At 44.1% G+C, this 24,507-nt stretch overlaps 1 protein-coding gene across 2 annotated transcripts in view; it reads right to left on the reverse strand.

Annotated features, from left to right (window-relative positions):
- Positions 1-3,346: 3,346 nt before the first annotated feature.
- ADTRP (androgen dependent TFPI regulating protein) overlaps positions 3,347-24,507 on the reverse strand; it is a 31,878-nt gene continuing 10,717 nt past the window's right edge. For both annotated transcript variants that reach the window (XM_053249621.1, XM_053249620.1), the window contains 4 exons: positions 18,831-18,932; positions 10,630-10,745; positions 7,567-7,718; positions 3,347-5,151 (listed from right to left, as the gene is read on the reverse strand). In XM_053249621.1, coding sequence (XP_053105596.1) covers positions 5,105-5,151; positions 7,567-7,718; positions 10,630-10,745; positions 18,831-18,932 — 417 coding nt within the window. In that variant the 3' untranslated portion in view covers positions 3,347-5,104. The remainder of the gene's footprint in view (positions 5,152-7,566; positions 7,719-10,629; positions 10,746-18,830; positions 18,933-24,507) is intronic.

The raw sequence follows: 24,507 nt of genomic DNA on the forward strand, positions 1-24,507 counted from the left end.
TTCTCTAATTTATACAGGCACACACTAAAATAAGAACAGGGCTATAAATAAATGTTTGAAAATCTAGAGTTGCAGCCAGTAACTTTGCTGGCTTCTTTGCCAGCCTCCCTCCTCCACGCCACCCACCCCCCTGCACCCGCCCTTTTCTTTTCTTTTTGAAGATAACTAAAATTAGGTGTCTGGGTTTTTTCATTATTGTTTAAAGAGTTTGGATGGTAAGATCAAATCAGTGGTCTATATACTTATATGTCTGGGGTTTCTTTATAAGTTCTTCTTGACTAAGATTGCTCTGAGCCAGAATCTAAACTTTCTGGATGTAATGATTAGATTTCCATGATATCTCTCTGAACCTATAAGTGCACCTCATTATCTATGAAGCACATGCAGAAAGAGTGGGAAAACTGTGGATACACGGGGCACCTGACCGCAAATAGCAAGGTCGGTGCATAATTTTTAACCATGGATTATGCACCGACCTCACTATTTGCAGTCAGGTGTCCCATGTATCCACAGTTTTTGGCGCGAACATTTTGCACCCATATATGGTCATGCTCTTTCTGCATGTGCTCTGTGGGTGAGAGGAGTTTGTAGGTCGGAAGAGTGTTTTGGTGTGCATTTTTGGTGCAGTTTTTGCTTTTATAAAACACCTAATTTCTGAGCTTTTGGCAACATTGTGGAGCCTTGGTGTCCTCCAGGAGCCTTAGGGAATCTTTTGGAGCCATTTGCTTTGTACTTTGTGTTTCGGTGGAGGCTTCCCAGGCCTGTGTGGGCCATCCCTGTGAACGTCTTGGAGGAACCTCTTGGAGCACGGTGCAGCGCTGGTAAGATGCGGAGTGCTGGATGTGAAATGTGGGGGTGGGGTGAAGGAACTCCCCTGTGTGTGTGTGTTTACTTGAATGGTCTCTGGTGCTGTGATGCTTCTCTGGCCAACCTGCCAACCAGTCAGGTCAGGGACTTGTGCTTCCAAGTGCGGGATGTCAGCAATGCGGGATGAAGCAGCTTCCCCGGGTGCACCTGCTTGAACTGTCTCTGATCCTGCGATGGCTCTTTGGCCAGCTAGCCAGGCCTGGGGTTTGTGCTGCACAATGCTGGACTACAACCGTGGGATGAGGAAGCTTCATGATTACATTACTCATTCATGAACAGTACTGTACTGTATGCATACCATACAGGAGGGGGTGGGAGAGCATTACTAGAGAAGCGAGAGAGTAGGAGAGCGCAAGTTCTGAGGTGCCCAAGGTTCAGTGCTGTACTCCATCCTTATTTCTGCTCCCTCCCCTGCCCAGTTTGCTGCTGGATTTTTAAGGTTGTTTTCTGAACAACAGCTCCAGAACCTAAACCCACCCCCTACCCCCATTCCCATAGGTGCAATGTTTCATTATTTGCTGTTGTTGCTGCGGAACGGAACCCATGTGAATAACGTACGCCTGTAATCGCATGCTGAACTTTGAACTCCCCCACCCCTCTTTTTCCTTGTCCTTTTCTTATTCATCTGGTGAAATCTTGTTGAGCTGAATGGAGAGGTCTCTCTGTATATAAGTTTCATATATGTTACACATTTATAATTTGGGAATCTTTCTATAGGAGTTTCTTAAACACCCCAACAAATGAATTCCAGACCACTTTGTATTTTGAGAACCCTCCACCCAAACCTTGAGAATGCTTTCATAACCAAAAGATTCTTGCACAGAATACAGTGCCAAGCCATGCACATTAATTTCTACGTCTTTCTTTGTTCAACATCTGATGAAGTGCATTGTCACTCACAAGGGCTTATGCAGTATTAAAACACCTTACAATCCTCTCAGTTAGTCTCCGAGTGCTACATCTTTCTGTACAAGCACTCGATAGCATTTGACTTACACAGTTAATAAAATATAAGAACAATGTTAGTTTGTTCAGTGTAACTTTCTACATCCAAATAAAGATGCATACAAGTCAGCCAAGAGAGTAATGTTGATTGACTGGGAGCTTGACTCCTTCTTACGCAAACCGATGGAATTTAGAAGGGCATAGCTTTGGTTTGATTATCCCCATAGTCAATATTTCAATATATTCAGATGTAAATATATACAAAAGATCATCATTCTGATGCAGAACCCCATGCATATTGTAATGTATCTAAGGAGCTCCTGCATTCTTAAACTCACCCATTGATTTATTGTAATAGAGCAGGCCTGCACAACATAACCCTGGCCTTTCAGGGTTTTTAATCAGTTTTTAATTATTTCAATGTTAACCTGGTTTTCAGGGTTTTAATTGTTTTGATAGTTTGTTTTTTAAGTTGTTTTAAATTGGTATTTATATTTGTATCTCTGTTTTAACTGTTTTTAATGTTTTCTGTTTTAATTGTAAACCGCCCTGAGCCATTTCGGAAGGGCGGTATAAAAATCAAATCAAATCAAATCAAATCAAATCAAATCAAATCAATCAATCAATAAGGCCCGGGGGGGGGCAGATCCAGCCCACCGGGACCTTTTTGCTGGCCCACAGGAAGGAAAGTCTGGCAGCAACATCAGAAGCCATGAAGAGCTCTTAGCCTGTCCAGTGACAAACAGCAGCAGCAGCTCCATACATTTGTCTACTTGAGACCGGATGTTCGTCACCTGCCTGGCTCGTTCTGCCCCAGGGACTGAGCCTGCGGCCGCTGTCACCATCCCTCCTTCCTCTCACCTTTCCCGGTACAGCCCTCTGCCTCCTCACTTTCATTACTTTTTTAGTACGTCATTTTAGTGTAATAATCAATGTACTCAAAACTGACCTCGGCCCTTGCACACCAAGTCATGCTGGGTTCCAGGCCACCAGGACACTTGAGTTGTGCACCTCTGCAATAGAGGCAGCTCATTTGCACATACAAAGTATGCTTTCGTGGATCTTTGTGAGCAGAGGGACACCACTTAGGCAGCAGAGTCCTTTGCCCTCAGCTACTTGTGTGTAGCTGTGTGTATCTTTATATATTGTGCAGGAGTGTAGCTATATTTGAGCGGATGGGTTCAACGAACCCGGGGGCCCCAGCTCCACCCCTCCCTATTTTCTTCATTATCTCCCTCACTCCGAGGGCCCATTGGGGAGAAGGGCAAACACAGGCCCCCTTTCCCCTAACTTCTTCCCTGATATTGTGTGTATATACTGTGCGTATCTTTATAGATTGGTGATGAAGCAGAAAATATACATTAAAGTACTGCCATCAATATTGTAAGCACTCCTCACTTACCTGACCAAGGCAGGACTTCGGAGTTTAGTTCCTTTGAATGACATAGCACAAGATACTTATGGTGTCTATCACATTTGTTTCATTTACTATTATAGAGGCAGAATGCTTACAAATGCTGCTGACCACTTCGGGTCATGTTCATTTCTTTAATTGCGGATTCAAAAGAATTGTTCCTAAGGCTTAATAAGACATAAAGGCTAATAACAGAAATAAACTAGCAAGTGAGATTAGTAAATGAATGTCAAACATGGCAGAGAGATTAACGTTAAACAGTGCTGTAAGTTATATACTTGGTAGGCTCATACATGGACTTGTCATAATTAGATTATGTTGATTCAGGATTACCATCGCTGAAACCCCAAAGCGGAAACCATGTGATTGTCAGGAATCTCATTAGCTCTTTTTTCAACAGTTCTGCATATTAATATTTCAGAAGCTTGCTTCCTGCAGCCACATTGATTTCACAGGGCATATACAGATCGGTTTCAGTAATTAAGAATGAACACTTATCCTGTGACACTGAGTTGGGAATGGGACATTATGAAGCGATTCACATGTGCACCAAAAACTGGGCTAAGGAAGGCCATCCTGGTTTTCGGGGTGTGCGTGTGTACTGCTGAGAACTGCACGGCTCCTGGTGGCGGCGTGGCAGCAAGCCTGCTCAGGGAGCCTGCAGCTTAGCCTGGGTTTGGGGCGGGAGGGTGCCCCAAAAGCGGGCAAAATGCTTGTGTGTTGGTTGCTCCATAATGCACTGCACACTCGCGTGGCACATTATGGAAGCTCCAGGGGGTCTCCTGGCCCCCAAACCTCCCTTCCCCCTCCCTGCTACTGGCAGAAGCCAGCAATGGGCGGGATCGTCTGTGGGGGAGGTAAGCTTTTCGTGGCTTCCTCCCCTCTCCCCATCTGAGCCCATTCTCCAGACTGGAGAATGGGTTCTGTATGTTTCTATCATTTATAACAGATTTATTTGATTGTCTCAAATCATGCCACCATGCCTTTTTCTCCCGTTGGTCATCATCTAGTGTAAAAGGTTCATTTAAAGATGGGCAAATCATGGCAGCCTGATCGGGAGTAGATTTAAATTCACAAATGTTTTAGCCAGAGGCCTGGTTCTGTCTGAACTCCAAACCTGATGCGATCAGGTTCTCTAGGCCCCTGCACACACCCTTGCAGTCACTGACATCCCCCAGAGCCAAGAACCTTCCTAGCTTGCAGCAGTCCTCTCAGTGAAGAAAGAGTTCTCCCCTGCCCCCATAGAGGATTCTGCAGGGCTGGCAGGGAGAGTCCAATCTGCACCAGAAGGGCTGCAGCAGGTTTTGAGACCTTGGATGCTTCGCACATGCACAGAGCATCCCACACCCATAGAAATGCAACACATTCAAGAACATCCAAGCCTTATGAGCCTCCTTGCAGTGCAGAAGAGCCCCTTCCTCCTTGCTCCAGGATGACTTCACTGGGATGGGAGGGGAATGGGCAGGGTGCAGTGCAGGCTAGGAGGACTTCAAAGGGCTTTGGAGGATTCTACACTGTGGCAGGCACCAATGAATTAACTGGCACACTGAATTAACTGGAGGCATTTCAGCAGGCCAGGCAGAAGGCCAGGCGGACCAGGGAACATATCTTGACTCAAAGGAATGCCATTTTTTAATCCAGTGACTCTCTCTGGAACGTGGGGATGGGTTTAGCTCCAGCCAGACTCCCAAATCCGTGTCCTGAAATCAGTTTTTTGTTTTTGTTTTCTTCTTTTGGAATCTGGTAGCATCTCTGCATTCATTGGAAGACACTAAATGTTGAATAGGGTTGGGAGATGGTTTCAACCAGAGAGATTTTCTTTCTCTGCTTCATTGATTTCAGAATGTGTGCAGGTCTCACTCTGGCAACATCTGAGTTTCATTTGCTTTTCTTCTTGTAAATGTCAAGTATTACTATTGAGTCCCCTGCACAAAGGCATAGAAAAACATGTCTGCTTAATGGAGAAGTAAAGAACAAGGATTACATCCTAAACAAACCTTGCCAGAGAACTGAAGTATACTAATGTAAGAGGCCAGCAACTAACCTCCCATGGGCCAAATCTAGTTCCCTGAGTGGTGCTGGCTGTCACACTCCGTCACAAAACCAGAAGCTTAAGAGGGCTGTGTGGCTATGGACTTGGGGCCAGACAATTGGGGTGTGTGGAGAAAGGCTATAATTCTAACCCTGTCCGAGTGGCTCTGCAGCAACATTAGTTGCTGATGAGAGTGAGTAAAGCCACCCGTGGGCTTTAATAAGAGGCAACCTGATTCACAGATGAGAGTTAGGCCACTGTCATAGTAATCATATCCATAGAGTTGCCCATTCCCTTGCCAATATTTTTTTTTACTTGCATGAGAATAAGCATAAGAGCATAAGAGCAGCCCTGCTGGATCAGGCCCAAGGCCCTTCTAGTCTAGCATGCCGTTTCACACAGTGGCCCACCAGATGCTGCTGGAAGCCTACAGGCAGAAGCTGAAGGCATGCCCTCTCTCCTGACGTTACTCCCCTGCAACTGGTATTCAGAGGCATCCTGCCTCTGAGGCTGGAGGTGGCCTATAGCCCTCTGACTAGTAGCCGTTGATAAACCTCTCTTCTATATTCTCAATCCCAACAACTTGCAGTTGATTTTTTTAAAAAAAGAGTCAGTTTTAATTGTCCCCTGCTAACTGAACAAAAGAGGCATCTTTTTAAAGTGGTGATTCTCTTTATATACGTAGTAGGTGGGGGAGTAAGTGGCCCTCTCCATCCCCAGCACAGCATCCCTCCAGTGGATGTTGCTGGTGTCTAGCTTATGTTTGTTTTTTAGTTTGTGAGCCCTTTGGGGACAGGGAGTCATTTTCTTTCATCTATCTATCTATGTAAAATGCTTTGGGGACTTTTGTTGAAAAGCGGTATATAAATCATCATCGTATCGTATCTTACAGTTTTATTCCTGCTAATATAATCAAAAATTGTAATGGTTAACATAACACCAAAAGCTCCTCCACTTTAACCAAAAGCAGCTCAAATGATGAAAAGCAATGTGATAGAAAGGTGACTGGGCTTTTTGCTAAAATCTCAAAGGCTGGAAAAACCATAGCTATAGGGCAGGGGTGGGGAACCTTGGCCCTCCAGCTGGGGATGATGGGAGTTGTAGTTCAAAAACAGCTGGAGGGCCAAGGTTCCCCACCCCTGCTATAGGGCAACCAACAAGGATACTCCTCTAGGCATTTGCCCCTCCAGCCACTAGGAAAAAAGCATATTTGTATTGCTTTTGTCATGTGCTGCTGACTAAAACTTCTAGTCTAATGCTTTTGGATGGCCTGTCCAAGAGGTTGCGGGTTTGAATCCCTGCTGGTATGGGAAACACCTGTATCGGGCAGCAATGATATAGGGAAATGCTGAAAGGCATCATCTTATACTGTGCGGGAGATGGCAATGGTAAACCCCTCCTGTATTCTACCAAAGACAATCACAGGGCTTTGTGGGCCCCAGGACACCGACTCGATGGCAAAACTTTACTTTATCCTTTAACAAGAACAGTTGGTCCCCATTATTGACTAGGTTCTGTTTATTAGACTTGTTTCTGGTTTTAGGCTGGATCTGCACATTAACTTGCCATGCCAAAATCCTTATTTTATCTTCAAAGTGCATCTTCTCTTCTATCAGGCATACAGCAACAATGTAAGCAAGGGGGCAAGTGCATCAGCTACAATATGTCCATAGGCATCTCCTGCTCTGAAAATGACAGTGACCATACTCACCCCCTTACACATGCACCTTTATGCATGGTGGCTACTACAAGTCATTTACTAACTTGTCTTGCTATTTCTGCTTTTAACCTCAATTTCTTGTTAATATTTAGAGCCCTGGGGCAATGCCTTTAAAAAGACAAAGAAGTAAATATGGCCCACCTAAGAAAAACACAATATTTGGCACAGTAAGCAAATGTACACACTCAGTTCATGTGTGAAGAGCAAAAGAAGGGACCAATTATGTAAACCAGGGATTCTCAAACTTGGGTCCTCAGGTGTTATTGGACTTCAACTCCCATAATCCCCAGCCTCAGTGGCCTTTGGTTGGGGATTATGGGAGCTGAAGTCCAATAACACCTGAGGACCCAAGTTTGAGAATCACTGATGTAAAACTGAGTCTGTGAAGATTCAGAATTGCCCTCAGGTGATCAAGCAGGGAAGCCAAGAGTTAGTTGACTTAAAAAAATGTGTTGAAGTGCCCTATAAGTGTAGGCCTTTTCTTTCTTTCTTTCTTTCTTTCTTTCTTTCTTTCTTTCTTTCTTTCTTTCTTTCTATATTAAGTGGGCTAGTAATTTTGGATGACTTATTTGCAAGGGATGGACTTACCCCAAATCATGCGACAGAGAAAACCACCCATATTGAAGAAAAACAAGAGGAACACAGCACACCCAAGGAAAAAGACTGTAGTGCTGAGTGGGCTGAGGAAATCAAAGAAGGGGTATGCCCACTTCCCAGTTACTGAGTGAATCCACAGGAGCCTAGAGAAGGAGAAGGGTGTCTTTTAGTTAGGAACTCTCAGATAAACACAAACCTGATCCTTTATCCTATAATAATCTGCCTACACCTTACTTGGAAGAATATTTAAAATTCATTCCATCACAGTTACACAAACTCCTTAAGAGTAGTTTTGGGGTCTGAGGTAACCAGACATTTTGTGGCAAGGGGTTCTGTGTGTCATCTTAAGTTTTGTGATATGGTATATGTATACCATATACTGATATGGTATAAGTTATGTATTACAGCCTGATCCTCTGTAAGTTTTTAACCCAGACACGTGGGCTACACATGTGCAGGAGTGCCTCCTCCATTATGATTGATGTTAACCAGGACCTTTGCATATACAGGTGAAACTTGGAAAATTAGAATATCGTGCAAAAGTCCATTAATTTCAGTAATGCAAATTAAAAGGTGAAACTGATATGAGACAGACGCATTACATGCAAAGCGAGATAAGTCAAGCCTTAATTTGTTATAATTGTGATGATCATGGCGTACAGCTCATGAAAACCCCAAATCCACAATCTCAGAAAATTAGAATATTACATGGAACCAAGAAGACAAGGATTGAAGAATAGAACAATATCGGACCTCTGAAAAGTATAGTGTACTGTGCTTGATTGGCCAGCAAACTCGCCTGACCTGACCCCATAGAGAATCTATGGGGCATTGCCAAGAGAAGGATGAGAGACAGATGAGACCAAACAATGCAGAATTGCTGAAGGCCGCTAATGAAGCATCCTGGTCTTCCATAATACCTCATCAGTGCCACAGGCTGATAGCATCCATGCCACGCCGCATTGAGGCAGTAATTGCTGCAAAAGGGGCCCAAACCAAGTACTGAATACATATGCATGCTTATACTTTTCAGAGGTCCGATATTGTTCTGTTCTTCAATCCTTGTCTTCTTGGTTCCATGTAATATTCTAATTTTCTGGGATTGTGGATTTGGGGTTTTCATGAGCTGTATGCCATGATCATCACAATTATAACAAATTAAGGCTTGACTTATCTCGCTTTGCATGTAATGCGTCTGTCTCATATATCAGTTTTACCTTTTAATTTGCATTACTGAAATTAATAGACTTTTGCACGATATTCTAATTTTCCAAGTTTCACCTGTAAATGCCTATGTGAGTAGTGCTGCTGCTTACATGACCTTTACACTGTCAAAAAAAGATCGGTGGATCACACAAGCACAGCCGCAACCTGCACAGGCATTTATGAAGGTAAGCCCTGGCTTACATTAAAGCCATGTTGCGGGAAGGACATGCAAGCCCCTCGGGTACTAACATGTTTTTGGCCAGCCCTCGTCTTCTCTTCTTTACTGGAAAACCTAAAAGAAGTGGGAGGGGAACTGGCACAGCCAGGAGATTCAGCAGCAGGGGGCAGGCCAAGGGTTTCCGGGACCCCAGGAGAAACCTGGCTCTGGTGCCCTTGCCCCTTCATCCACGCATGCCTCCCATTGCCTGAGTGAGAAGGCAGTCGTTGTCACCCACCTGGCAACCCACTTGCTCTCTTCACCGCTCTGCCTCTGCTCTCTGCTCTCGCTGCTGCCGGGAAAGCCGGCCTACTGCCGCACATTATCATGATGTCACTGCATGATGCATCTACATCATTATAATGTGCCATAGCAAGCCAGCTGCCCATTATAATGTGCCGTGGCAGGCTGACTCCACAGCAGAGGCAGCCAGCAAGGGGTGCAAGTGGGCAGGTGGGTGGGTGATGGGGATGGGGAGCACCTACTTGCTCACATTTACTCACCCACTTGCCTGCTCGCTCGGATGACAGGAGGTGCTCACGTGTGAGGGCAGGGGCATCTGCACAGGCAAGGGAGGCATATGGTGGCATCCTCCACCCCGTTGAATACTCTCCTTGTCTTCCTTGTTGCTGCGGCAGGGCAGCAGGCAAGTGCCTGCTTCTCAATGGACTATATCAGGGATTCTCAGCCTTGGGTCCCCAGATGTTGTTGGACTTCAACTCCCATAATCCCCAAAGGCCATTGGGGGTGGGGATCATGGGAGTTGAAGTCCAATAACCCAAGGTTGCGAATCCTTGGATTCTATTTTCAGCTCATGGGGTGGCACATGACCCAGGCCAGCAGCGCCCCTCCCACTTGGTGCCCTAGGCAACCATCTAGTTTGCCTAGTGGACAGGCCAGCCCTGGCTATGCAGGGGACCACAAATGTTGAGTTATCTGGACTCCGGAGTCCAACATTTCCTTTGGGAGTTCTTCATCTTTAGGGTAGATGTTTCCCAGAAGACAAAACTACCTGGACCTTTTATGGCAGGGTTGTGGAAGAGGAGGCTAAGCATATTCCAAAAGAGACAGGGCTTCCATTCTGTCACTAAGAGGACACATTCTACACACATGTAGTTCTCCTCTGTCACATTTTGCATTGCTATAGTGGAGGGGAGCTGTATTTCTTCTGGAATATGAACCCCTTAAAGCAAGAGTTCTAAGAGAATCTTAACAGCATCTATCCCAAGCTCACAACAGCATGACCTGTAGAGAACACAAATTGCAGCATTTGAGTAATGAAGCAAACTGGTACATGGGAAAGGAATTTTGATAAGCGGCATGTATAATCTCATTAATTTAGGATGTGATTAGGCTAAAAAGACCTTCCTAGAGCTTAATGTATACAGTTGTTCAGGAGTTCCAAAGCTTCTCCAAAGTCAGATCAGGAGTGCATTGTAGCTGAATAGCCAGGCTTTATTTCAGCAGGGCTGAGAAGAGGAGGCCTTTTTTAGCCGAGGACTTTGTGGCTGTATGTAATAACTAGAGGAGAGAAGGAATTCCCTCTTGGCTGCTGGCCTATTAAAGAGAGATGCCAAGGCAGCATGTGAAAGAGATTTTGTTCATTAAAAAAAAGACAAAAGAAATCTTACCAGCAAACATAGGCAACACTGGCGATTAATAAGAAGCTGATTCCTTTTGCCTTTGATGGATTACGGCGAGGGGTAACCAAGAGCTCCAAGAGAACCAATGGAAGTATAGTTGTGTGCTTGGAAGACAATATAGCATGTCACACAAAGTTGTGCTCAGGGTTGGTCAAATAATGGCTTCTATGAAACACATCATTACTTATGAAAACTTGTATTAAACTGAAAGAACCCCGAGAAGTCATTCAGTCCACCCCCACCCCCAATATCACAGGAATCTGAGGACAATTTAATAAAAATCAGGGGAGTTGTACAGCCCCTGGGGAGGAGTGATGGAAATCACTGGCTGCGTTCCTCTCTGGGCACCTCAGAGGAGAACAATCTAGTTGGAGCTGCCACTGCATGCTGCCAAGCCAAGCACGTGTGGGGGCCCAGCTGGGTTGAATGCAGCTGGTAGAGCAGGAACCATGCTCCAGGGCCAGCAGTGGTGTGAACAGGGAGACTCCAGGCTAGAATTTCTGCACCACCACTGCTGTTGCAGGGTCCAGGATAGCCCAGGCCCTGGTGTGCTGACCCTGATTTCCACCCACCTCCAAATGATGGCTCTTGGAGGTCTTTGCCAGTGGCGCTCTTACCCTTGGACTTTGGGGCCAAAGTCCAGGGCCTCCACACCCCCTGGGGGCCCCCAGAATCTCCTTAATCTGTCCTGGGTGGTGTGGTCACTGTTGGCTCGCACTGTGCCATACGGCCGAGTGTGATTATGACCTGGGCCCAAATCTTTAGAGACAGAGTGGGTAAAGAAATATGTGGGAAGGGAATATGTTACATTGCGTGTTGAAATGTTTCTGCTAATGCATATTTGCATGAATATGCTTGTTTTATATTTTTACATTCTTGTGATTTCAGTTGCTGTTTGTGCCCTCGAGAACCCACATATTAAAAAAATAGTGCATGTGTCGCAGTGTGTGTGTAGGGGGGTGATGTTTAACTTGCAGTGCAGGAGAGGCCTCCAGCAGGAGTGGTGGAGACTCCAAAGGCTTTGAGGTCCAGGCTCCAAAATTACCTAAGTGCACCTCTGGTCTTTACCCTTGTTCTTGCTGCAACAGCCTTCTCTGACTCACACTCATCTCCCCACCTCCCACCACCGCCTGGAGGTATATTTCATGAACAAATAGCAGAGGCAAAGCTAGTAGCTGCTCCAGATATAGATAGATGATGCTTCTTTTAATAACACTGCAGTCCCATAGTATGTACTAAACTTGTGTGCTTAGGTTAACTTTGATGGGGCAAGTATGGTTTCTAGAACCTTCATATGTATTGCCGACTACTGCATATATAAAATCCAAGAGGAAAAAATGACTCACAATTTCACAAAACTGAACTCTGTGGAGCCTTTTTTTGGCGGCGGCGGGCAATGGACTTGGGATAATTAAGCTGAGCTGGTCAGCAATTTCAGATGTTTCATTTATGCCTGCCTCTGTTTTCTTTTCTTAATTCATGGCAATTGACAGTGGAAGAGCAAGACATTCACAAGAGTAAATGAGCTCTTGGTGATTAATGTTGATAGCGCCAAATACCAAAGCATTGCATGACCGGCCACTCATTGCAAAGTTTTCCCTTTGCCAATAGCTTTCAATTAGCTCTCCAAATGAATTCCTTTTGCTAGACAATGGAAAGCTGACTGTAGTGTTGTCTTTAGTAATAGACCATATACTGCGACTTGAAACTAGTTGAAAGTCCTTTAAATGCATTTTGGTTTCTTCTGGGAAATCTGGTCGCTGCTTATAGCAATTTTAAATATGACTCTAGTCACACCACACACCAGGAGCCATTAAAGGCAATTCAACTTCATTTCGACTACAGTGTACTGCTTAATCTAGCATTCATTCAAATTAATGCAAGCTTTGTTCTTGGAGCAAAATAAAAAAGTGCTGTTGAAAAGCAAATTTTAATAATTAAGCCTGGATTTACACCAATCTCTGATGGCTGGCAAAAATGGCTGGAAATAGTGACTCATTCTTGTATTTTCCACTAACAGTTTTCTTTTCAGTTTCACTTGTAGCAAGTAAAACTGACAAAGGAAAACAATTATCACAGAAGGGGGAGGAAAGCAGTACATTCTCAGGTTTTGTTTCCCCCCCAAAAAACTCACTGCTGATCTGAACAAGTGTGGTTTGTAGAGAGATCTGGCTATCAGTAAATGGAACGCAAGAATGTTATTCATGTTGGGATTTTGCTATAGACACTGTCTCAGTTCTTTGTATGCTTCTCTATGTGAAGGTTTTTGTACTGACTTGCGGGTGGAGTCACAGTTTGCTCCTTACTTGTTGCCTTGAATTCAAACTGAGAGATTCTCCCTCTCTCTGCATAAGAGACTTTTGGTCTGTTTATTGTTTTCTTAGCCTATGTTTAGTTAGCAATAAATATCAAACTCTTGTTTCTCAAAGTTGGGCTCTTTTCAATTACTTATAGAGGATAAGTAATGCAACAATTCTCTGCAACAATTCTGACTGCATATGGACACTTTGCAGGCCCATAGCCAGCCTCAAAATCTTGGGGAGAATTGCAAAAGTTGGGGGGGGGAGGTTATATGGCTTTTTAAAAACAATTTGCAGCCTGGGGCACTTATATTGACAAAGTGCAAAAGTCAACAGAAATTGCAATTTTCTGAATCAAAGTCTAATTAATGCCATAAAAATTCACATTTCACAATGATATTTCACTCCCACCTTTGTCTCTCAAGAGTCCAAAAGCACACTTCTGCCTGTAATACATATTTAGATATTTGTTTCATTTTGAGCTCTGTATTATTATGGTTTTTTTTTTAATCTATACAGTTTAATTAAAAGCTTTGCTTTCTGAGAAAAGGCACTAGGATAGCACAGTGTGAACTATGTGCCGTTTTGGTATACATATAGTTAAATTTTGAACAGTAGGCTTTTGTTGTTGTTGTTAATGTCTATATTCCACTGAGGCAGAGGTTTTCATATTTCCAACCACTGAGGAACATCTTCCATGTTGACTTGTCTGAATGGGTATCACTATATGTCTGTCATGAAAGCCCTATATATTACAGAGGATTCTGGGAAGTGTTTTAGAGTGCACACCTGCTGCACCAGGCCTCAGAGGACTCTGGGGGTATCTTCGGGTACTTGTTGTGCCAGGCTTGTGGGGCTTCACCAATATCTCTACGTCACAGAGAGTGATCTTACAACAGACCCAGCATTCCCTAGCATCTTTACACTGCCAGGGAAGTTTGGTAGTGATGGTCAAGCCATTGTTCAGGCACTCTTGTCCTCCATCATTGGTCTTTTCACCTAGCCTTGGTAAGCTTCTGAAGAATTTCCTGGAACACAGTTTGAAAACTGCTGCTCCAACCTTGTTCAGGCATTTTCCAAGCCATGGACACTGTACCCAGAGTATTCCTGCAAGCCTCAAGGAATCTTTCCCTAAGGACAGCATTTGTCTCCGAAGACAAAACAAAATATTTCTGGAGAATGGGGCTACAGAAGGTGTCAGTGGGTGGGCACAGCTCTATGGGTGCTGTATAGGTGTGTGCATGGACTGGTTGGTGCAGTTCGGTCCGAACTGAAACCAAATTTGGACTGGACCTTGGATTCAAACCAGTTCAGTCGAACCAATCGGCTGCATCAATCAGACAAAGCAACTCGAACCAGTTTGGAGCGGTTCGTAATCTAACCACTCAAACCAGCCCAGTTCACAGTGGTCCAGTTTACAACTAAGCCAGTTCTGCACATCCCTAGTACCTCAGCATTGGTTCTACAGTCAGTTTAATTTCCGAATAAGGCTGTTATATAAACAAAAAAAGAAATATGACAGATATAAGTGAGGGAGCAACTAGATGTGGCAGCAGAAGATCTATAATTAGATCTCCTTAACAGTTTAATAGCAACTGAATTTGCAGTGGGGCATCAGGATTGCAGTGCTGGGAGAGGACGTTAACCTTTTCCTCACACATAAAGGTACTAGTATGGTAGTACTAACTTCAGGGGGCTGATTTTCATCAGGAAAATGGCAAGAAGCAAAAATAATTAACCCCTCCCCCACTTCCCCAGCATGGCAGAATTCTCCCACATGCAGAAGGCTCTGGAGAGTAGAGCCATCCGTTTCTCGTTTTGTGCCAGGCTTGGGAGATAGTTAAAAGCACTGAGAATTTCTCTCGCTGCTTCTGGGTGTCTAAGTTTGCAGTGCAGTGAGGGATGGACCTTTCCCTGAGACCTCTGAAAATGTCAGAGAATTTGGGGGAGGGGGCAGGGTGATAACATCACTAGAGGGGTGGGTGGAAGTGGTTTTTCTAGCTGCTTCTGATTATCCCCACATGTGGGCCTGTTCTGTTGACTCAGGCAGGGGCTTAGCAAGGTTGGAGGGGCCCTAGGAGAAGATCTGAAGATGACCCCCACCTGCTCTCACCACCTGCCCTTGCCATCCCTTGCCTTCGCCAGGATGGCTGCACTCCGATGACATCACCAAGCCAGGGCAGGGCTGCCTTGATGTCAGTGAGAACAAGCCAGCCTTAAAGGCGTTGCGTGCTCTTCCTGGGATCAGGACAGCTCTGTCTCATGGAACAGCCACAGCCGTGCCAACTTGGAGAGCGGCCAGTGCGAGTTGGGGCAAGTGCCCAGTGCAGATGCAAGGAAGCAGCCAGGGCCAATCTGCAAGTAATGTCAAATGTGTCATGAATTCTGAAAGGGTTAATTTTTCTTTTGTCAATAGAAGGATGGGGGAGTGATCTGGATCAGGTCTGTGCCCCATGGCTGCTACTTGCCCCAGAAGAAAAACACCCATTGGTGCTGATGGAAGCCGACCTACTAAGCCAAATAGCAATTGGGAGTACCTCAATCCAGACCTGGACCTTGAAGTGAGTAAAGGGTGAAATCCCTCCCTTTCCCATGTCCCTGTCCTGATTTGGATCCCTCCCAACCACAGCTACTATTGACAAAAGGAAATCTAAGCCTGTCGTTGCTAATGATGCATTTCACGTCACACATCATCCGACTTTCAGTCACCACAATGAAGAGGGAAAATACCATAGTTCTGCAGGATGTGTGGAAAAATTCTGTTTTCTTTCATCATTTCTGTGGCACATGGCTGAAGCAATACTCACATGGATGGCTATGGACAGTCAATAATGAGAAACTGTACAGGCTCTGTTTTTGTTTTTTGTCAGTGTAGTGATTTTCTTAGCTCTTCATTCATTTGCCTCTTTTTACTTCAGTCATTTCACATTTGTTCATAAGCTCAAATTGCTTGGAAATTTCTGATTTAGAAAAATGGACAGAGCCAATGATAGCCAAAGGGATCCATCATAATTGAGCTCCATGTGTGGAATGAATAATTAATAGAGCACAATTTAGCTTTTGAGTGAGCCTCATATTATTTCTGAAAAATTGGCTCATTCTGGCTCATCTGAACATAAAAGATTTAGGCGGTGACATTTCTTCATTTAAACAGGATCATAATGCTTTTGGCCACAATCCTGCCCCCAGTTATATTCCAGTGAAGTCTATGGAATGTGTAAGCAGTAAAACTGGGAATGGCACCACAGTCTTTCCATACAAATGGAAATGGATTTCCCTTTCAGGCCCACAGCACCTTTCATTACATACATTAATACATACAATTGTCGATCAGTTTTTGGTTTTGTGATTTTGCTAGAAATTGTCCAATAATTTCCCTGAGCAACCTGGTAAAGTAATTTGGATTTCAGATCTCAGCTTTCAAAGAAAGAAAGAAAGAAAGAAAGAAAGAAAGAAAGAAAGAAAGAAAGAAAGAAAGAAAGAAAGAAAGATTTAAAAGGGTTCTCACAAGTGCTCCCTATAACAGAGATTCCCAGATGTTTTTGACTACAGCTCCCATAGAGTCAAGGGCAAATGCAGCTGAGGATGCTGGGAGTTGTAGTCAACAACACCTGGGAATCCCTGGTACAGGGAACACAAGTTATCACCCTCATAGTTATTACTCCGCAGGCAGTAGACTGCGACATAGGGAGTGGGACATAGAACCTGTGATGTACCCTTATAGCTGTTTTCCCATTCCAGTCTTGGTTTCTAGAAGTTTGTAGCTAGAGAAACCTGGGAGAAAGAGAGAGTGCACAGGCACAGAACCAAGGGGGAGAGAGCCCAAAGGAGAGAAGAGAAAGGAAACAAAACCTGTTAGAAAGAGCATAAGAAAAAAGAAACAAGTCTCACCTTCTTACAAGGAACAAGGAACAAACAATGGGTGGCTTCACATGACCACCCGCAAGCTCAGAAAATGTTAGAATGTTGTGGACCATGAGTGTGTGCTCCTGGCAAGGCATGTCCACTTCCTGGACCATCCGCCCAAAATTCTTCCAACTTCCTCCACTTGGAACCAACTTCCCCACTTGGAACCAAGATATGGATGGAGGAAGTCGGTAGAATGTCGGGTAGATGGTATGGGAAGTGGACTCAGGAAGGTTTGCATAGCACACCCACCAGGAATGTGCAATCTCCGTTCCCAGTATGCTAGGGACATTTCCTCAGCTTACTGACTTGCTGGCGGTCATGTGAAGCTGCCCACTCACTGCATAAGGGTTTCATTGGCATCCAGCACATCTGAGACCCACAAATCAAATAATTTCAAAATGACTCTGTTCTGGTGTCCCTGCCACTATTTGCATGGTGAAAGAAAGACTTCAGTGGGGCTTCTGGCTGAAAAGATAGGCTGAGGCCAGGGGCATAGCAAGGTTGGAGTGGGCCAAGAGATAAGATTTTAAAATGCCTCCCCTCACTGAAGCTCAGCTCATGAAGCAAAGAAATCTTAATTTCTTAGGCTGAAAATTGTGGACGATGCAAGTCATTTAATGGCACTAGAGAAAGACATGCTGTTCTGGTAGCTCCAGGTCTTAACACTCACATCAATTTCGGAGGATGAATACAACTGAAGGAAGCCCGGGCGGGTGCATGGTTGGGGGAGTCAGTCTTGTGACTTGCCTCTGCCCCCCCGCAAGGTAGTGGGGCCCCAGACAACTGTCTCCCCTTGCTCTATTATAGTTACGCCCCTGGCTGAGGCATGTGTGCAAAGCCAGTTGCCAAATTAAACCTCTGAAACCATAGGAGAGTCCAATAGTATTACTAGTGGTTGAGGGTAGGGTGTCTTAATGCCCTTGCATAGGTCATTGCCCTTGCTCCTCACAACCAGCAGAAGAGGAACAAGACACTAATTTGCACAAGTTGCAGAATTCCATTTTTCTCAACATGGAATTTGGGTTATGGCATAGGAAGTTGATATTTTGATAGCACCATCCTGTGTTTGAGCCAGTACAAGACAATGTGCAGAGAAGGCTGGAAGAATCTATGCTGAGACATGATTATTTCATTCATTTGGGTTCTTATGACTCAGTTTCTGAGTACTGAACTTTTCCTCCCACCTATCCCCAAGAGGGAACGTCATGAACTCAGTACACACCCACAGCTTCTATTTTTCTGGCAGCAGTATCTTTGTTTTTGACCAGCAAAGAGTCATTCACACATCTCTTCTTTTTGTTTGTTTTAAGGCACTTAAGAAGGAAATTTAGAATATAGGCATCAAAACCTGTGAGCTTCCTTTAGCTTCTTATTTGATGCTACAGCATACACATGAGTTAATTCACTGATAAGCTCCGACATAATTTTTGAGCTTTTCATTTGTTCTAAAAATGGCCAAAAATTCATTTGTATTCACAGTCATGCTGTATTGTATAACATTCTGTTTACAGCAACAGCAGTTTCATTCTTTAGTATGCACTGCAGTAACCCAGAAAGTTTCTCTCCACCCCCCATTTAATGACTTCACATCTTTCCATTGACTTGAACTTGGCAAGCGCCAAGCAATGATTCACTGACATTTCCCTGTGTGCTCTAAGGCTTCTTTTGGCAATTCACACATTCCACTCATAGTGGCCTATAGTTCCGTGTAAGCTTAAAGAGACAGCAAATGAGTGTCAAATGAAAGTGTGAAATGTCTGAGCAGGATCCAGCTGAAGTATGCACATTTAACTCCTCATTAATTTCGGGGGGGGGGGGGGCGGATTAAGCATGTCTTTTGAGATCAATTGGACTTGAAAATGCATACTTCATCGGGTGTATTCAGGATTGTTCCCCAGCTTCTCCCCTTCCCTGTTCCCTGATAATCAATCTTTCTCTCTCTCTCTCTCTCTCTCTCTCTCTCTCTCTTTCAGTACTCACCATAGCGTGATTTGTCCATGTAGGAATAATCAAATCAATGTCCTTGGGATACACCAGCTCCCGATCATACGAGTACAATGCCCAGAAGCACGTAAACACAAACTGAAACAAAAAGTTATTAAGAATAAGTAATACCAGTGCTGAGTTCAGATATGTATAATAGCAACAAGAGAGGCAATGAAAACAAGTATTTGGAACTTTTTCGTTTGAGAGGGGTGGGGGAGATGACGATGGTGTCTGTGTGTGGTGAGGGGGGTAGCATGAGAGAGGTTTTTGAATTCTGAAAGGAGTGGAGGGAGGGCAATTCTGGACCTTGGGCTTATCTAATGAATCTAACTGGATTCAGTTTCTACCTTTCAGTTATATCCCTGCTAAATGAGCAGAGAGGCACTTTTTAAAGTGGCAGTTCTCTAGTATTATTTAGCAGGGAGAGAGTAACTGGCCCTATCCACACCCAGCATAGCAAACCCCCACCCCTCCACAGTTGCTGTTGCGGTGGTCTTTCTTATGTTTCTTTTTAGATTGTGAGCCATTTTGGGCCAGGGAAGCATCTTGTTTGTTTGTTTTTCTATGTAAACTGCTTTAAGCACTTTGTTGAATAGCAGTATATAAACAGTAGTAGTAGAAGAAGATGCTGAACTGACAAGTGTTTCTTCAAACAACATGAAATTAAATCATGGGACTCGCTGTCGCAAGATGTGCTTAGAGCAGAGGTAGGCAAACTTGGCTCTCCAGCTGCTGTTGAACTACAACTCCCATCATCCGCCATTGCAATACATTGTGGCTGGGGATGATGGGAGTTTTAGTCCAACAACTGGAGAGCCAAGGTTGCCTACCCCTGGCTTAGTGGATTTAAAAAGAACAATACATGGAGCTGCATAGGGCTTTGAACAGCAATCAGCCACCGGATCTGATCCAGAAAAGATCAGTTCTTATAGTCTTACGCAAAGTGCCTCTGAGCATGTTCAGAACGTCATTCCCTCAGCACTGAGTAATCACAGGCTGCCTACAGCAGCCCAGCAGTAGGTGGGCAGACTTGTGGCCCTAGCACCACTCACTCCTGACAGTCAACCCTGATGAAAATTCAGCACTTCTTCTGCCCAGATTAAATAAATGCCCGTGGTCATATTTGCTATAATTTATCATTTTTAAAGCATGAGTTTATTTACAAAAAAAGGACCTAGACTACCAGGTACAAAGAGTGGCACACAAAGGCATAATCTCTAAAATGATAGAAACGATGGTAGAATCACTTCTTCCACAATTATTTCACAATTTTAGCTTTTGAAAGACATTTGTATTTTGCTTTGGCAAAGAGAAGGCTGCAGCAGCACAGTAGGAAAGGTAGGGAAGGAATAAAGAAGATTATGAGCTGCCTTATACAGTCAGGCCTCTGATCCACCTTGCCCCTTAGAATCTATTCAGACCCATGTGGCACTCCAAAATGTTGGGCACAGCTCCTTTTTCTGCCTTGCTATTTGAGATCTTTTTAACTGGAGATGCCAGGGACCAGCTAGGATGCCCAGGGGAAGAGCTGCAGTGTCATATCCCCTTTTGGACCCTCCATCCAAAAGGGGATATGACCACGTTCATTGGGGGGGGGGGTTGGGAGAAATGCAGCTCGGGGAAGAGCATCTGCTTTGTATGCAGAAGGTCCCAGGTTCATTCCTGGGATCTCCAGGCTGAGGCAGGGCTGGGAAAGACCCATCAGAAACCCCGGAGAGTCGCTGCCAGTCCGTGAAATATTACCGAGATAGATGGACTAACAGCTTCTTAGGTAACCAAGTTTGTACACTAGCACTGTGCAATGGGCCCTCCCGCTAGCTTAGAAAGTCCATATGGCCTGTAGGGCCTGAGAACAGCAGCCACAGGACAGCAGAGGATGATGTACTCTCTTCCTTCTCCTGACCATTCATACTGCTGGTTTCTGAGTCCTCAGGAGGCACTGGCCACATAATCCAGAAAGTTAACTTTTTCTTTGGCTTAAAGAAGACATGTTACAATCATGTCTGGCTTCCCAAGCAATCTGATTGGTCCACTGAGCCGCTGGCATTTGCCCTGTACTCTTTGAAGTGGTTGCCTACTGCTATATTTTCTCCTGACATTGTGGATGTACAACATTATAAGGAAACGGTGCCAATGGCCGCTATAAGCAAGAGGTAGGGAATGCAGCAGGCTTGAGGTAGCATGCCTGTGAATCATTCTACTCAATTGATTCTAAAGTCATTGCAGAGGCATTGTGGGTAGTCCTCTGTGTGGGTTATTCATCTAGAATAAAAACAGTATTGTTATTTCATACAGTTATTATTTGACCTATTAATAAGGGCTCAGGGAGAACTTTACAAAAACACACTACTTTTTAAAAATAAATAACACAATTACCAGATAACATATTATATACGCATATATTTTAAGCATAACTATGAATGTTGGGCAGAATATGACACAAGAGGTTAAAGTTATTAAGATGATCAGGGGAGAGCTGGTGGCAACTCAAAACCACTTGGAATGTGCTCCCTAAAAAAATTAGAGCCCCACCCCCAGTTGTTTTTTAAGAAAAATCTGGAGACATACCTGTTTAGTCAGGCTTTTAATCTATAGTCTTAAAGTTTTAAATTTTAGAGTTTTAATCTATATTTTAAATTGGTTTAATTACATTAATGTTTTTATTGTTGTGTTTTAAATTGTAAACTGCATGGAGGTTTTTCTATGGGGTAGTATATAGAACTGTGCTAAATAAATAAAAATAAAGTGAATGGAGGATAGTTGATTTACAGGTCAGGCAGGTGGGGCTAAAGATTCGTAATTTCCCTCTAATTGGAACAGAAGCTGTCATATACTGAGTCAGACGATTGGTCCATCTAGCTTTGTATTGTCTACACAGTCTCGCAGCAGCTTTTCCAAGGTTACAGGCAGGAGTTTCTCTCAGCCCTATCTGGAGATGCCAGGGAGGGAACTTGGAACCTTCTGGATGCAAGCAGTCAGGTGCTCTTTGAGAGCAAGTTTGAGAGGAACATTCATTCCGAAACTCATAAAAGAACAAGGATACCCACACAAGACACACCCCTTTTCTGCAGGTTATGGGCACAACCCATGGGAAGTTCTGCTGCACATGTGCCATTAAAATGACCAGGGAGCTGCACAGACCACAGTGGTAGACCAGAACTGCATGCTTTGGCCTTCCAGATGTTTTTGGACCAGCCAAAGTGGCCAATAATCAGATATGATGGGAACTGTAATCAGTGCCGCTCTTTGGACTGGACTTCCAGATGGAGATCCAGTCTGCTGCAGGCTTGGGGGCCTCCAAATGCTGGCTGCGATGCTGCCTGCCCTGCCCAATACAGCCATAAGATTTGGAAGATTTTCTGCCTAGTAAGCTGGCTCCCGCCACCTTTGGGGCATTTATTCCCCACTTCTCCCACCTTCCCCTGCTGCTCCTGCCTTCTGAAGAATTTATTTCCTGTGTTTCTCCCCCATACAAAAATGTGGTATGTGCAGCAGCACAGGTCAGTGGGAAGTTTCTTGTTCAGAATGCCTTCTAAAAATACAATGCAAAGCAAAAAAAACCCACCTTTCCCTGAGCATATTCTGGTGTAAAGAGTCATGCATTCAGCTAATTTAAGTGGCAGGAATGTGGTATCTCTCTGAAAGTCAGTGGGAAGGATCTTATTCAGAATCTCTTCTAAAAATATAAAAAAAGTTTCTAGCTTTCCCTAGGCATTTTCTGGTGTAAAAATTAGTGCATTGCAACTTATCTGGTAGGTGAAGGGGGGGGGGCAAAAACCCTGTAGGTCCAGGCTCCAATGTTACCTAGGTATACCTCTGTGTAGTCCAACATATGCAGAAGGGCCAAAGTTGTGTAGCCCTGATCTAGACTGACATGTTCCGAGTCCCTAGTGCAAATCAGAATCCCTGTGTCCCTCATGAAACTGCGTTGATGGAGATCAATGTTCAGTTGAGCTGAACGTCTGTTTTACCGTAGTACTCCCTAATCACATTGACTTTTGGTTTTCAAGATATATTATAAGGTTCTCACTTCTGAACTAATTATTAGTTCAGGCCTTAGAGATTAGGAGCTGGAAATATTTGCCTAATGATGAAACTCAGTGTGGCAAGTCTGTGCAACATTCACTGCCTCTTTACTACATGATCTCCATTTATGAAGGTGCTATAGTCTGGGACAACAGAGAACAAACCTTATCTGATGAAGAAGCCTTTGCAGTGGGTGGCTCTCAGTGCGATAATTAATCCCTGTATTGGTTACTGATATCCAAAAGATCATGCTTTTAATGCCTCTTTGAGCATTAGCTGTCCACATTAAGGCAAACCAGGGACACGGGAGCTGGAAAGGATGTTCTCCGCTAAAAATAGTATGCATTGCTTATAAACAGAAACCATGCTCTGCATTTAGCCCTTTACACCTCTTTGCGAAGACAGCATGGGTGCTCCATTCCGTATGTGGTTTCAGAAAGCATAGCACCTAAAAAAATCATCTCTCCACGCCTCCCTGGTCTGCCAAGGGCAGATCACTCAATTTTTATCCTCCTTTACCTGCTTTCCATGATTAGGCTAGACCTTTAAATCCTTTTTGTCCTACATGGCTCCAAGTACACCAAGAATTATTATTCATCTTAAATACAGGGTCTTTAATTTGAGAAGCACTTAACTGAGGCAATGTGGCTTACTCCAAGCCTACAGGTCTAACGTAACTATGAGGACTAATAGAGTCTTCAGACATAAGACAATGTTATCTTTTATGGGAAGATGGTACAAAGTGTACAGAACCCTGAACTAGTGTAAAGAACCTTGAACTCATTGGAGGGCTTCCCCACAGAGTCGTCCCTGGGAAGAAGCAAGCTTGGAATAAAAAGAGTACAGGTCAGGAATCCTTTATCTGGACTCCCAAAATCCAGAAAGCTCCAAAATCCGGACACCACGCAGAGAGAGAGAGAGAGATGCTTGTAGCTTCAACCTCCTCGAGTTTGCAGGGTTACAGGGCCCCTGAACTTGCTGTTGTTGATTCCTCAGCTCATTAGCGATCCTTTTAGTTGCTATCTGCCTTTTGTTTACTGCCTATCTGCCTTTTGTTTACTCTCAAGCTTCACTCCCAGCAGGAGGGAAAGAAAGGAAAGGGAGGGAGGGGGAAGACGAAAGAAGGTGGTTTTTTTTAAAAAAAGATATATATATGCAAGTGTTTAGGAGATAACAGGGGCACTCAGGAAACAGATGAGTAAAGATCTAGCAGATTAAATACGAACAAACAGGAATAGATGAGAAGAGAAAGAGAGAAATGCTGCCTAAGCTTCAGCAACCGAGAAGAGCCCTCCTTAGGGGCAGAGCCAAGCCGGTTTTGTGAATGGGATCGATCCCACTGAGAAGCGTGTGAGTGCTGTTTATAAAATCAAAGAGAGACTTCTAAGACAAAAACCATTGTTTAATTAGGCAGATGACTCTGGAAGAAACATTCAAAAAAGCCATCCAGCAGAATGACTCCTCATCCCTAGAGGACCCACTACCTGGTCCCTCAACTGCTTCTGATGTTCCTTGTCACGATGATGAGATTATTTTCATCTGAGTTTCATTTCCATCTAAAATGCCACGTTTGAATAAATTCAATGCTTATTTGATTATATACTTTAAATAAAACCTTTTTTCAAAAACCCAGTAACCTTTCATG

Source organism: Hemicordylus capensis, chromosome 4 (assembly GCF_027244095.1).
Source record: "Hemicordylus capensis ecotype Gifberg chromosome 4, rHemCap1.1.pri, whole genome shotgun sequence".
NCBI lineage: Eukaryota > Metazoa > Chordata > Lepidosauria > Squamata > Cordylidae > Hemicordylus > Hemicordylus capensis.